The sequence below is a fragment of the Gasterosteus aculeatus genome, chromosome 4, assembly GCF_964276395.1.
Source record: "Gasterosteus aculeatus chromosome 4, fGasAcu3.hap1.1, whole genome shotgun sequence".
NCBI classification, from domain to species: Eukaryota; Metazoa; Chordata; class Actinopteri; order Perciformes; family Gasterosteidae; genus Gasterosteus; species Gasterosteus aculeatus.
Window position 1 is genome coordinate 23755567 of NC_135691.1, and position 16332 is coordinate 23771898.

Sequence of the window (16332 nt, forward strand, 5' to 3'; positions counted from 1 at the left end):
GATGACATAACGCATGCCCTTCTATGTAGGTTGAAGAAGCTTCAGGTTAAAGGTGTAATCATTTAATGTATTTTGATATTGATGAGAGTAGGGTCTGGTTAGGTGAATTTCAGGTCCGGTCACCAGATGGAGCCACTTAGGACGGTAATAAAATGCCTGGGCGTGGACGGAGGCATGATGACTACACTGGGAGGAGTCACTTTATAACTGTATCTGCTTCTGTTAGTTATTAAATCCATAGATAAGGGCATGATTGAAATTGTAAAAGTAGCTCCTTTAGTTGAGAGAGAGATGGGAATTTATGTTTTAAACACAGCACAGGGTATCTTTTAAAAGTGCAAACTTTCAGGGTGAACCCTAGAGCAGCGGTTCCCAAACTCAAGAATGCCGCGGCCCACTTTGAAATCTGAAAATCTTTTGCGGCCCACCCAAACCTTTAATCACAACTCTGATCAAAACATAAACTAGGGATGATTAAATTACCTTAAGAATTTAATTTTGATTCAAAATGTATTAACCGACAATGTATGTTTTGTATACCATTTTCTCCGGAGCTCATGTGCCGTGTTTTCCGCACAATAAGGCGCATAAGATACTGCAGTCGCAAATCACTGTCAAAATTTGAGAGTGCAAATCAGGTTGATGCGCGCACGTAAATCAAACATCCGCCAGCAAAAGTCCGTCTTGAGCGAGGTATTTGCTCGCTTGCGAGACGTGAACTTCGTTGCTTGCGAGGAGAATCTCTGCTCGCGCTCGAAGGAGAATCTCTGCTCGCGCTCGAAAGAGCGTTTTCTACGCACTCGGTGTTGTTCTTTCTGACAGTGAGGGGGCGGAGCCAGTCACCATGGTCTCTACACCTGATTGGTTACAAACCCCGTCTTTGGATTGGCTGGAGCGATGCATTCACATAACTATAGAAGCCCATTTCCGCACTGAAGAAGGGGGATAGAAAGTCGAAATTATGAGATAAAACGTTGTCAAAACACAAACGACACCTTTATGTAACCGTAGTGGGCCGTAGATGACAACCAGCTACAACCATCATTTACCATCATTACCGGCACATTAAGACCAATGCGTCCAGCTCGCAGACCGGCTGGTGATTTGCCACCGTAGCAGTCATATCTCAAGCGCTTGAGCGCCGCTCAGCATCTCGCCGTCATAGACAGAGCTTTGGCATGTTTGGCAGAGCGCCTTCCGTGTACAACCAGTATGGATCAACCGATTAACCAATCTGTTCGTTTAAATTGTTTGTGCTTCATCAATTAATGTTTCACATAACTAATGTGCCGCATCATACATATTTTTATATTAATTTCAAACTTTTCAAAATTGAAAATTAAAAACGTTTTATTTATTTATTGTAAATGACCTCTCGCGGCCCACCTGCAGTACCTTCGCGGCCCACACTTTGGGAATCGCTGCCCTAGAGGGTTATCCGCTCAGCTAATAGAAAGAAAGGCAGGAGAACTGGGAGGAAGTAGTAGGTTAAAGTTATCATTCCACAGAATCCTTAACAGTAAACCGGTGCATCAGTATCAGATATCCTTATGGTAAGAGTAACTGATGTTGCTCTTCGACACCTCATCGCTGAGCGTGCAGCGATTGGAGATAATTGTCTTACGTTTATCGCGATGGAGTCATGGATAGAATTTTATAACAACAATTAATAAGGCACAACTAATAATTGTACATTTATAAAAAAATACCCCGCAACTGCATGCTGGGTACAGCTCGACTGCTATAACGTTACAATAAGAAGATACTTTGTCGCCACACGAAAAGACTGAAAAGAGCGATACAGGACTGAATCGAGAAGACCTGGAGAACTGTGAGAGACCAGAGATGCACCAACACAACTTGTGCCCAAGAGAGGAACTGTGTCTGTTTGGAGGGTTTTTGGTTTTGAAAAATCCAATGTAAATTAGATCAGAAAACAATTTCTTGCAAAGTTAGTCAAACCGCTGGTGTTGTCTCTGGTGGCAACACCAGCAGCTAACAAGCTAACTCACCGGCCAGTTGCCAGCAAGTTGGCCAGCGAGCGGTGGACAATGAGCCGGTGGTTATTTCACGGCGTCAATGAATAAAAGTGTTTACTCAAAAAAATGAATACAGGGTTTTACTGGGATACCGTCAGAATCATACAAATTACCGTGATATCAACTTTTGATTTCATTTTGTAATATGAATCTGAATGTTCTATTGAAAAAGATTTCAGAATGAAGCTCTGAATGTTTGCCAGCATATTTTATTATGTCATCATCCTTTACAGGAAATCCTCAATTTGAAGTTAACAGGTTGGAGCAGTATCTTTATCAGCCACCCTCCTCAGTCTCTTGCTTTACAAGTGTTTGTACCATAATTTTATGGTGCACAATTCCTTAGCTATATTAATTAAGGTAAATTATTGTATATAACCCTCAAAGGCACAAATCAAAGCCAAAATCGTGACAACTTTACAGCCACCTATTTAGAAGAATCTGGGCTAGTTTGACGAGATACTCTTATACGGCATTTACAATGGCCTGCCGTAATGCAAGAGCTGCTTATTATTTATTATTACTCATTCATTATTGCTCATCATTAATAGAGAAAAATAAACAGGAGAGTAGGAGAGTCACAGCTTTGTTGAGCCATTAATAACCTCCTGGCCTCAACCAGTGCCATCTATCCTCAAATGTAAGTGATAAATGGACTGTAGTTGCATTTACCTTTTCTAGTCTTCTGACCAATTAAATCTCTAACACTTCATTTTATTATTCGCCTATTCACACACGATAAAAGTAGCTACCATACACAGTGACACCTGCCAATCAGTAACTAACATTCATACACTATAGTCACATGGGAGATATTTGAGGTAAAGTGTCTTGTTCAAGGACACGTGGATATGGACCATTGAGCAGCTGGAGATTGAACCTGATTGAAGGATGCTTTCTACTGATCCACGGCTTCCCACAAATGGCAAGTCAGATAAAAGAAAAGTAAAGCAGAAGTTATGTGAACCATGGATAATCAATAAACACGCAGGTCCTTACCCAACTCATTGAGGCTCTGAGCAGCCTTGGTGATCTCTCTGCTGCCCCCCTGGAGCTGACCCTGGAGCCTCTTGCTCAGGTACAAAATACGAATGATCCTCCTCAGCAAGTCACAGGCCATCTGAAGCAAAAGGAGACATAGTGGCATAGTGACAATAGTAGGGGTGGGGGAAAAAGATTTTTCGATTTTTTTCGATTCTCTCTAGAACGATTCGGTCTCGATTCAGAAAAGTTAATAATCGGAATAAAAAAAAAATTTAAAAAGTCCGTCTCGCGCAAGATATTTGCTCGCTCGCGGAGCGTGAACTTTCTCGCTCGCAAGGTTAAAATCTGCCCGCGCTCGAAGGTGTTTTCTACGCGCTCGCTGTTTTTCTTTTTGACAGTAAGGGGGCGGAGCCAGTCACCATGGTCTCTACACCTGATTGGTTACAAACCCCGTCTTTGGATTGGCTGGAGGGATGCATTCACACAACGATAGAAGCCCATTTCCGCACTAATGTAAGGGGATAAAAAGTCGAAACGTTGTCAAAAAAACAAACGCCCCCCTTCGGTAATCGTAGATGACAACCACCTACAACCATCATTTACCATCATTACCGGCATATTAAGAGCAATGCGACCAGCTCGCAGACCGGTCCGTCAGTCTGAATATGTGAATATCTAATGAAGTATGAAGGAGCCTGCGCATATCTTACCTCATTATTTCGATTTTCCAAAAAGCCGATCCGTATTGAAAGATATTCACAGATTTTGACTTTTTTCCGGTATTTTACAAATACGGACCGGTCTAGACTAAGAGCAGCTTTTTCTTCATTTAAAAGAAAAATGAATCCGTTTAATATATTTTTTACATAGGTTACTTCCATATTGTGTTGAAATGCAAACTGCATTGGTTCTTGCATTGTTGATAGAAAATCATATTTGTGACAAAGATTTTTTTTTCTCTTATAAAAAATTATAGGTTGATTTTCTTTAATTATCAATTAAAGTAGTAAGTGATTAGCAACCTCTGAGTAGCAAACTCAGATTTGAGAAATTTTTTTTTTAGAAAATCGAGATGCATCGATAATCGTTTTATCAGTTTAGAATTGATAATCGGTTTAGAATCGAATCGTTGACCTCTGAATCGGAATCGAATCAAATCGTGAGGTGCCAAGAGATTCCCACCCCTAGAAAATAGTGAGAAACCCAGGGAAGAACTACCCAACAAATGAAGTAATTCATCACGGAGAGGAACTTCATACAATACAATCACAATATAGAAAGCATGAGCTAACACATGAATGATTGCAAAAGATCAAGAAACCCCCCGAAACAGTTTACCAGTCAAAAGGTGGATTTGGGAAAAATAATAATAAAGAAAAAAGTAGCAGACAGCAGCTGTCTGTTCACCATCTTGTAATATAGGATACACCTGACATTTTTGCAAATGTCATTGGTTTTGCAGATATTCAGTCGCAAACAGAAGTATTGAACTATTTTAAATATGGACTGGATAATGCTAATAGATGAAAAAGAGAGGTCTTCATACAGAGGATGTCTGTGGATAGACGATAGTCTCACATCAAGTGTATGTCCTTGTCACATAGGGCTCTCCTGCTGCACTGCCCGAGTGGACCTCCAGTGTGTGTGTGTGTGTGTGTGTGTGTGTGTGTGTGTGTGTGTGTGTGTAGGAGGCCGTACAATGCTATTGTAATTGATCAGAATGTTATTGGCCTGCTTTGAATATGGATTTATGTCATGTCATGTCAATACATGGTTGGAATAAGCAAATCAATTTGTCTTTTGTTTACATAGTAACTTTACTGAAATGATTTTGTTGTTTGTTTTGTAGCTTTCAGCCACTTTAGGTAGCCAGCTGACCATGTCAGTAATTACCTGTTACCTTAAAACTAGCAAAGTTACTTTCACATCAGGTTTTTATGGAATGCAGTTTTAGTCAAAATTAAATAAATGAATAAATACATAAATACATGAAATATGCATTTGAAATACATCATGAAATAAATAAATGAGGCAATAAATACATAAATATTAAATACATTTAATTATTTCATGGTACTTTTATTTCATAATGCCACTTTTCATTTCATGGTACTTTTATTTCATAATGCCACTTTTCATTTCCAGAGACTTATTTCATAATGCCGTTTTACATTTCACGTTCTTATATGCAAATCAGGGGGCGTGGCTACATCTAACATTCAGAACAGACAACAGAGCCGTGTGCAAAAGAAGGCTGGCTAAGGGACGTGAGATTAGCGCTGGTACTACAAGTACAGGTGCTGGACGCCCGCCTCTGGATAGCCAGTTAGCCAGCTTGTCGCCAGGAATATCCAGAGGCGGGCGTCCAGCACCTGTGCGTGTAGTACCAGCGATAATGTTGACTTCATCTCTTCCACACACATGCGGTGCTCAATCAATCTTAAACAATTTAAAACTTTGTCGTCTATGTATACATCTTGAAGAGCACTTATCCGCCCTAGTATTTCCAAAAAAACCTCAATGTGTGTCAAAATGGTATCTGCAGAAAACCCATGTTGATCGATTTGATCTGCTAATGCTAGCATGCTACCTCGGAGTCCACCGATGTCTTCCATTATGTCAACACTCACGTCCCTCACGTTGTCTGTTCTGAATGTTAGATGTAGCCACGCCCCCTGATTTGCATATAAGAACGTGAAATGTAAAACGGCATTATGAAATAAGTCTCTGTAAATGAAAAACGGCATTATGAAATAAAAGTCTCTGGAAATGTAAAACGGCATTATGAAATAAGACTCTGGAAATGAAAAGTGGCATTATGATATAAACGTACCATGAAATGAAAAGTGGCATTTATTTATTTATTTCATGATTTATTTATTTCATGATGTATTTCAAATGCATATTTCATGCATTTATTCATTTATTTAATTTTGACTAAAACGGAATCCATAGGTTTTAAGTACGTGAACTGTTTGAAAACTAAGCCGTATTCACATGTTGATTCTCATTAATTTATTAAGCGGTTTATAAATATTCTGATTGAAGGGGGGAACAGAGGCGTTGTATTCCTCAGTGACTGACCCAAGGTTTGAATCACGTCTAACTCATACTGAAGGCTCACATTAGACCACACATAATCTGTCACAATATTCAACAGCATTTCCCTGCGCTGCACACACATATATATATACACATAGCTACTCTGAGCTACTCCCACCTGCTGCTTTGCATGGAGGCACATAACAAACCTCTCTTCTAAACAGGATACTTTCTGTTGGTTTTCAAATGCTTGGAATCAATTGTAAAAAGAAAAACTTTAGTAAAACTGGCACGTAGCCACAGAAAAATAGATGTGATATCATCATCACAGGTGCGCTGAATATATACCTGCAGTCTCGCAAGCTGGGTGATTCTGGCCACAATCTTGTTGTATGGGTCAACAATCTTGGTCCTTATCCTGAAGAGAGGAGCATAGCTTCATTAAGAGCCAGAGAGGTGCATATAACAGCCACACAAAGACCTTTTACAGAAACAACCCATTTGAACACATGTGTTTCATAGATGAATGAATGAGCATGCACCAATATTGCATCTTTACGTTGGTTTAACTCGACCATACATTGTCAAGTCTGCTCCAAATTTGACCTTGAAGATGAGTGATGTGTACAACAAGTTAGAATCACACCAATAGGGCTACCTAGTGGCAAAAGTAGGTCATAGGTTTTGCACTTTTATCACCTCCTCCTCACAGATTATTCAGATCCATCTAAAAAAAATCTTTATTATTTGGCTTGATTCTCTTTATATGTCACTTGGATTGACTTTGAATTTGTTCCACACAAACGTAAGATGTTCATGATGCCAGCCCACAGAGATTCTGAGCTTTTGTAGAACCATGTTGCTGTGAAAACCCATGCTGCTAGCGGGGGGATTTAAAAGAACCTGGGCATACATATTTAATGTCCTAAATGTGTTTTTGTTATAGGGTTTTAACACTGCAGAGAGGCAACCTCCATACAATAACTTTAGTTTTCACCTAAGTGTATGAAATTTGGTACATGGATCACATGTAGTTTTAAAAATGTATTTTCTGCTTTTAAATAGCTCTAAAAACCCACGTACATTTCTAGGCACTATACTTCAACGGACTACCTCAGGAATAAATTAGATCAACTTTGGCCAATAGGATCAAAAAAACCTGTGGAATTAGGTTATTGGCAGATGTTTATGATTATTTTTCAATATTGAGTGTTTTTTTATTTGTATTAATCATGGTCTTTATGGATTTAAAAGAAATAAACAAAACATGAAACTCCAAGGCCGAGTTAAGAGAACAGGGTCCCGCTCCTCGTACATGGCTAAATAAGCTAGCAAGATAATTTAAAATAATACAATAATAATTTCCTCAGAGGTGAAGGAGCGATGTTAGTTAGATTAACATTTTATAGGGAGAGAATTCTCCGAGATCACCAAGATCCGTCATCACATCACAATGACTTCATGTACGAGCGCTAGTGATGCTGCTGACAGGGAATCCTTTATTTACAAGAAGACCTTCTTTAGCCGTACATGGTGAACACCACACGCTGCAGCCAAGCATTGTCCGTCTCACAGACTGTCCAGCAGACTCTACATTTTTGTACAGTGTTGTGATGCAGAGAACATCGGGAAAGCCACCACCATATGCACCAACCGCCAAGTCAAATTCCTTGTATGTCTGACATATTATGGCAATAAATGTTTCCTGATTCCTGATGCGGTGCTCTTAAGAAGACTTAAGAAACCTCTGGATGCTCCATGTTTTACTGCTTCAATTAATTTAATTTCTTATTGAATAATGCGTACAAAAATACACAGATTCTCACAAACATAATAAAACTCCTAGTTCTATATGGTCATCTACACATACATGAATATACACAAATCTAGGTGACGTTCTAGGTGATGAGGCACTTAAAATGAACCTTTACACTACACAGACAGCGTTTAACTAGTCTGCAACGTTTTACCTAGTTTCTTGTCTCGCCCTAGCAGCAGTGGTGGTATTAGACTTTGCCATGATTATTCTGTTGAATTAATTTTATTTTCTTTAGCCCAAAATCGCAAATCTGCCTTACAGTCTGTACACATGCAACAACCACTGTCCCGAAACCCTCAAATCGGCACAGGAAAAAACGCCCCAAAAAATAAACAACCCTTCTAGGGAGAATAAAGGGAAGAAACCTTTAGAGAGAGACAGAGAAGGATCCCTTCCCCGGGATGAACAGACAGCGATTGATGTCATGTGTACAAAATGAACAATGTAAAAGATGTACAGTACGTTCAATTCTTGCGATAGAAATTATTCAAACATACGTAATATGGTCCTCCTAATATGCGTTCATCAGGGTCCTACTTCGATTTCATTTCCTGTTGTACTGTTAGAAAATCCTGGTTTGGTGATTGACTCTCCCCCTTTTGAAGCAGGATGCGCAGGCGTGATTGTCCTGATGACTGGTTCGTCATCAGGACAATCACGTTGTCTGGTTCGTATTAATGAGATTTGTTTGAGAGCGGATCAGCCTTTGAGGAACCGAGATAGCCGGTCATCAATCATTGGGTTCATTTGAGCTGGCTAATAGGATATTTGATCGACTTTGTTGAACCACATGCGCGGAAAAGGGGCCAGATTTACCTGTCAACAGCAGCCTGCAGAGCACTGATCCTTGTCTGCATCATCTGGAGAACCCCTGAAAAACACAACAACAAGTTCCTGACAGTGCAAATTGAGTTACTTTCTGAGCAGTCTGTCTGAAGACAGATGCCTCCTTATGGTAAAACCCATGGACAGCTCAAAGCAGGTAATTATTGGTGAATACTTAAACGCAAATATTGAATTTTCAAATAAAAATTGCTTAAAAATATTATTGAAATATCCGAATCATTTCAAAGATTTAATTGACTGTTGAGACAGGCTGGTATATGAGAAGTAATAATTGGTTTCTGAACATGATCAAATTAATGATGTCATAACATCAGACAATTAGCAAATCGATGTTGGTAAAAAGTCAGTGGCAATGTCTCCCATTGAACACATTATTTTCAAGCACCATTATGGCAGACTGATCAAATCAATGTGAGTTTTCAGAACTGTAATATTATTATTATTATTATTATTATTACAGTACCATTACCAGAAAAGGTTAACTGGACCAAAACTAAATAAACAAGGATGCTTTGGACCGGAATTTTCTAATAGGTTGATTGAAGATAATGGACAACTTATTTTAACCATGTTACAATTCTATGTAATCTATTTGCTTATAGTTGTGAAAATGAACTGAAACCAATGAGCTGGGAAGAGAAATAATCACTAAAGCCCACGTTGAATGTCTGTGAAAGTTATAAAGTTAGAATGCTGGCTTATAGAAATGAGTCACTTTACCTTCGAGGGACTCTATCCCCGTCGCCTGAGACAGTAAGTCTTCATGTCTGGCCACAACCTGGAATGGAGCAGCAGAAACAGAGATGATGAGGGTCCTATTATGGATACCACTTTGTTCCCTGTGGGAAGTGGCTTCCATATTATCTCAAAGAATATAAATCAGTCAAAAAACATTTGAAAGGCATAACAAAATAGGTAACAGCTATGGAAGCATAAATAATTTGCTTGTCAAAAGCTACTCAGGCACAATAATTAACGACAGCACACGAGGGCCATTGTAGGTAAAGCCTAAATTTGCGGAAAAAACATTATTTATTGAAGTTCTAAATTAATAAGAAACTAACTGGATATTCTCTGAGATTTAAATTGGACATTTTCAGTATCTGAACTCCCCTCAGCCCTTTAATGCTTGTGGCTCATTCTCCCTGTGGTCGTGGGAATGATGCATTAATGATGATAGCTATTTGAACCAAACTACGTGAGTAAGTCTTTCTTACGGACGCGTCGTCATTTTGTTTGTTGTGCACGATATTAAGTGAAGCTCGGAGTAATGAGTTCATTTCACCGCAGTGGGCGGGTGGCTGCAGCCGCGTTGTGCCGCCTTGAGCTTGTACCTGGCTGTGCAGCTCCTTGTCCAGCTGACTGATGCCCTGTGCCAGCTTGGCCAGCTGCTCGGCGATGACAGCATGGTGTATCACCTGAGCCGTGTACGTCTTCACATCGAAGTTATCAGCCAGGAAGTCGGTGTAGCACCCTGTAAACACAGCAGCGCTTTGTAGAACCGATCGTACGAATGTCACTTTTGTAGCGTATTGTTTCTCAAGCTAAATCGCTCTTGTACTATGCATATAGTTTATCTCGGTTGTGTTGTGCTTCTTCAATCCTCTCTGCACACCCGGTAAGCGTAGTGAAGATCAAAACAGTGCAATTCACAAGTTGTATTGCTCTGCAGAACAACGTTTTCGGTGAATGTAACTTATCTGGACAACCACGTCACTATTAAACATGAAGATACGTTACATTAACTGCGGGTTGCGTTAGCTCGGAAGGGGGATGGACGTGGACATTTTGACAACAAAATTCAGAACGATCAGTTAACACAATCAGTATGACCAACATCACTCATTGAACTATTTTACCCTCTTTTAAAAGTGTAATCGTGGAAGCTTCTCCGCCGTTCTCCATGTTGATACTTCCGCATGTGACGTTTAAACTGAGAGACGCAGCGCTTCTTCGTGTTGATTAACGGCGCAGTCACTATCGTCAAAGTCGCATTACCGCCACCTTGTGTGGAGGAGTCATCTTAAAAGACAAATGCATAAGATTCCCTACAATACTTCCATGTTCGGTGTTTCCCCATGGCCACATCCACATCCGTAACGTTTCCAAATGAACTAATTTAAGTGATGGTTTGTTCTGATTGTTCTGATGTTTTTTTTCCCTATCATTTTAGTTTTCTTCAATGTTTTGCTTCATTTCACGTCAATGAGTATTACAGATGTAGGTTTGGCTTTATTCAAAGTTGTATTCTGTTTCACAGCTTGTTTAGCTAGATAATCCATTATTTCATTCCCCATGATGCCCCAATGAGCTGGGACGCCGCGGTGTTTCCTCTTTCCAAAATCCCAAAATCTATTAGCACTACATCTGTGAAGTTTTGTGTCTAGTTATGCACTAGTGTGAAAATAAATTGATAATTGACAAGATAAATAAATACGGGGCCCTGAGCTAACAGGGCCCCATATTTAGCCAATGGAGGCCAACCTATATGCACACACGCATTTATTATTTGTGCGAACCGCATAGGCTGAAACAAGCGATATATGAAATGGGGCGGTCTGGCCTACAAGTGGACTTCCTGCTTGCATCATCAGCTTTTTCTCCTCAGCTCCCGTTGCCTAGCTACTTGCTGCGCTTGACAGTGAAGGCCTTAAAACCCAATAAACTTATAAAACTGCAATAATATTCTACCTTAGTACGACAGAGTCTGTGGTCTTTCACATAGAGGCACATGGTGTTCTGGGTCATCTGATAATCAAGTTGTTTTGTGAGTCGATATTTATAATCTTGTGGTGCCAAAGATGATCGTCTAAATCCAAGGTTGACTACAAGCACTTTTTTTTTTCCCAGAGCCCCTCTTGTTTTAGTATGTTTATCTTCCAACTATACATTCCTCCTCCAAAGATGAAAACCTTTGAGTAGGCTTGGCACATGACCAGGGCCCTGTTCCTCCGTTTCCATCCGCTTAGCCGCGATGATGTCCTGTACGAGCGCTATAGATGCTGATTTATTTACAAGAAGATTTCCCCGAGCCGAAACGTCACGTGATGAACAGCACATGCTGCAGCCGAGCATCCACTGTCCCGCGGACTGTCTCACATACTCTCTCATGTCTCACACAGTGTCTGACACACTTATCTCTTGTCTCTTATACTGTCCATGTCTGTACAGTATTGCGATGCAGAGAACATCTGGGAAGCCGCTGCATGTCGTGCTCTTCGTAAAGTTCTGTTGGTTTATTTGTCGCTTAATAAACTTCTGGATGTTCCACATTTCACTTCTTCAATTGATCAGATGTCTGGTTATGAACAATGGATATATAATGATTCTCACATACACATTCACACACATATAATACAAGTAGTTCTATATGATCATCTACATACATATGATGCATAAGCTAAGTACATATCCTATTCATTCGTATCAATTTGATTCTTTGGGCTTATTTTTATCTACATACTCTGAAAAAGTTGATCATTATTCTCATTGGATGACGATGCATCCATGAAGCCTCCTGCAAGCAGGCACATTTAAAGAAGTACAATCTGATTAGAGTGACGAGGCACTTATAATGAGCATATACATTTTACCAACAAGACTAACGTTAACTTGTCTGCAAAACTTTGTCGAGCTTGTAGCCTCACAGGGGGGCGGTGTCAGTTTTTGCCATGATTGGCGGGGGCTTTAGGGGAAGCAACCAAAAACGCTACCTGGGGACTTACGCCCCAAGAAATACAGACTTAAATACACAAGGCACGCAAATAAGTCACTGTGGATTAGGCAGAGACGTTTGTAGTAATTAAGAAAAAGTTTTATTAAAGAAAACGATGAAACCAAGGTAAGCACAAATCACTAAAAACGGGATTAAGATTTTAGAAACCATGCAAGTTGAACACAGCAAATAACACGGCAAACAAAACAATTGAGGGAAACAGCAGAAAGTAAACCAAAGAAAACATAAAATTAGAAAATATAAAATGACAGCAGCAGGTTCTGTCTCTGTCAATCTGTACAGTACAGGACCAAAGGTGACTTTGTGTTAGTATACAGAATACAATCTAACACCAACACAATGTGGGAACCAACATACCTGTACAGCACAGGACCAAAGGTGAATGAGGCCTTGATGGCAGGCGTTTTTTAAGGGCTGCCACTAATTGGCCGTTGGTTGGGGAGGAGCCAGCCGAAAGGCTGTGTTCCCAACCCCACCACAATCTATCCCCTAGTCTTTTGATCGCCGGCCCGAGGATCGTATCCTAACACCATGAGAGTCACGTCTTTGTGTGTGGAAGTCGTTGGTTTGTTTATTTATTTATCATTGACTTTATTGCCCCGTGCATCGCCACTGCTGCTTTTCATCGCGACACATTGGCCGGAAAATGTCAGAAAGTCTAGGCACAGGTACCCGAGAGTTTGTAGCCTCTATTGACCTGCTGTATGAGGCAAATGATGAACGTCCGGGTATCTCCCAGAATTTGTACGAGTGGTCCTTCTCGGAGCGGCTCCTTTGTTGCCCGGGAGGGCCTCTAGTGTATGCGGTAGTGGATTGGCCCAGTGACAACTTAAAGGTGGCACAACTACCTCTGGTTGAGTTGTTTGAAGAACGGCAAGAGAATGCCGAATTGAGGGATCATCGTGCGGTGCAGCAACATGTCCAGAAACCAGCACAAACCAGTCGCCATCCAGCAGGGGCTCATCCACTAGAAGGGGTTTAGTCTCTTGGGTTGCCTCACTAGAACAGTTAGTCACATGAGCAAGTTTGCTCTTTATCAATCAACGGTGGACATGTTTTACCTTGTGAGGGTCGTTGACCGAGGATCTTATGTGGCATTCAAAAAGGCCTCAATGGCCTTATTTGAATAAAATTGATTGAAAGAATGATTTAGGAATTGCGATACGTGATAAAATTATGAATATAAGTATTATTTGTATTGGCAAAAACAGTAGACAGCATGTTGTAAGATATATATATATTTTTTAGTTAATATGGTTTTAGACACATCAAAGTAATCCATGTGACATTCTAGCTTCCTTTTATGTCTTGGTTTTCATGCATTCAATTAGTTTGTTTGAACAGTTTCCTTTTAATTACTAGTTATACTTAGTATAAAGAGGAGGGAAATTTTGGAAAAACGCCAATAATGTTCCACCTTAGTAAGTGCTCTTCTGCTCAGAGGTACATTGTGTTCTGGGTCATCTGATAATAAAGATGTGAGGATTTTTCTGACAGACGTTTTTCCACATATTCTTTCTATATAGTGTGATTGTACATAGCAGATGCATTTCTGTATTGTAATTTAAACATCTTGCAGTTCCTATAAGTAATTGTTATGCTGTATGCATGATGGTGGTGTAATGCTCAATCCGGGGATTCTTCCTTATTTTCCCCCATTTCGGAGGGTTTTTTAGGGAGTTTATGTTCTGTGGTCAAAGTTTATGGGAGCGAAGGATCTCTGGATGGGTCGTCGTGGCGCAGGGGTTAGAGAAGGTGTGCTGGGAAGTACAAGGTTGGTGGTTCGATTCCAGGCTGCCCCATGTTCCATGTCGAAGTGTCCCTGAGCAAGACACCTAACCCCTAATTGCTCCCCGGGCAAAAATGTGAAAAAGCCTTGGGGTTAAAGTGTAATGTAAGTTGCTTTGGATAAAAGCGTCTGCTAAATGACCTGTAATAATAATGTAATAATGGATGTTCGTGGTTATGATTACACTGTGTTAGATATTAGATGGTAAATGTGTTTGAGTAGGCATATTGTATTAATGCATATTGTGTGATTATTATGTAATCAAAAAAGTGGAATGTAATGGCAAAAATGTACGTAACCTTCAAAATGTTTCATTAAACAAACAAGGTTATAAAGTCTACTGAGCACGTAGCTGTTGTGAACTTTTTTCTCTTGCAAGGAAATAAACGGAGAAAGACATATTTGACTCAGAGCCTTTATTCTTATTTACCGATTGTCTGTGCAAAATCTTCCATAACAGGTGCCCCATTATTTATTTATGTATTTTGAGAATTATCTTTCGAAGTATTAACAATTTTATTGATGTCAATAATTTAGTTCCACACTAACCAATCCAACCCCCAGCTGTTCCTAACAGCAGTCAGAAATTCAACTCTATTGTCAGTTTCCCAAACTGGGTTCTGTGGCTAAAAGTAAACGTCTCTTGGATGATTACGACCAGCGAAATTTTTTTTTTAAATCCTTTCATTTTATTAAAAAATGAAGCATGAAGAGTGAAAATTGTGGGAATGAGGGCAAAGTAGAAATATTTTATGAACCAGATTCTGACACTGCTCTCCACTTTAAAGCCTAGTTTATGCTTCTGCGTTTTCAGAGAGACGCAAGCCTCCTGCAGCCAGCCAGAGCCGTACGACGAGTTTGACATAAGTGGTCTACACCATAATCCTTGCGGGAGGGCCAAGTCGAGGTCAATGGGCCCTACATCGAAACAAATCCAGAGGGGCAGGCAGAGACTCCGTAGATGAAAACAGGCAGGGGCAGAACCAGGATGGCAATCAGACAGGCAAGCAAATCCAGAGGGGCAGGCAGGGAATCCGTAGATGAGAATAGGCGGGGGTCAGAACCAGGATGGCAAACAAAAAGGAGCAGGCAGAAGGATATCAGCCTAATTTAGAAACTCTGGAAACTTTGCGTACACACAAGACAATCGAGCAGGGAACAACAGAATGTTACAGGCTTAAACAGTGAGTGGCTGACGAGATGTGCTGCAGGTGAGAAGTGCAAGGAGAACCAAGTGAGGGTAATGAGCTGATGATGTGGGAGGATCTGAAATGACAGGAGAGTTAAGGCTGGCGCATGCTTCTGCGTCTGCATCGACGCACTCGTTTCAATTCATGGTTCTAAAAGTCTTGTGTGTGTTGCAGAGCAATTCACCTCCAGAACAACAGGTGGAGTAACGTGTTTTTTTTGAAGACGACCTAGAGAGTCACGTCTTTGTGTGTGGAAGTCGTTGGTTTGTTTATTTATTTATCATTGACTTTATTGCCCCGTGCATCGACACTGCTGCTTTTCATCGCGACACATTTGTCCCGTATTTTCCTCCACAACTTTGTGCACTTTTCGACTGGCAAACCGACGTTTGCGGAGATCTCCCTCCATGAATCAAAGGCCATCCGCGCGTATAGTTATATATATATATATATATATATATATATATATATATATATATATATATATATATATATATATATATAGTATATAGTCCGCAAATGACGGCTTGTATGAGTGGTCATATTTACGCGTTTCTTCCGTAGCTTATTGTTGTCAGATTCTCTAAATACCGGATAATAACTATATAATTATGAGGCAAAATCGGGCGCATGTTTTCTTTCAGTAGTATGTCATGCAGACGACTTGCGAACCACCAGGTTAAAAGTATTACTTTATTACGAGGTTGGAATGTATATGAAAGAAAGCAAAAGGAAAACCAAGGGATTGTCACAGAACCAATTACTACATGGCAACACCTAAGCATTTATACGTTACGGCAACGGTTACTTGTATGATCTACGTTTGTTGGTCATGATTGTTTTTGGGAATGGACAAATGGTTAGTTAATAACTAACTTCCATTTGTA

At 40.1% G+C, this 16332-nt stretch overlaps 1 protein-coding gene across 1 annotated transcript in view; it reads right to left on the reverse strand.

Annotated features, from left to right (window-relative positions):
- The window catches only part of cog5 (component of oligomeric golgi complex 5), a 38844-nt gene extending 28162 nt beyond the window's left edge, over positions 1-10682 (reverse strand). The window contains exons 1-6 of the mRNA XM_040173269.2: positions 10590-10682; positions 10065-10204; positions 9451-9508; positions 8701-8755; positions 6414-6483; positions 3039-3159 (exon numbers count right to left, since the gene is read on the reverse strand). Coding sequence (XP_040029203.2) covers positions 3039-3159; positions 6414-6483; positions 8701-8755; positions 9451-9508; positions 10065-10204; positions 10590-10635 — 490 coding nt within the window. The 5' untranslated portion in view covers positions 10636-10682. The remainder of the gene's footprint in view (positions 1-3038; positions 3160-6413; positions 6484-8700; positions 8756-9450; positions 9509-10064; positions 10205-10589) is intronic.
- Between the last annotated feature and the right edge of the window lie 5650 nt (positions 10683-16332).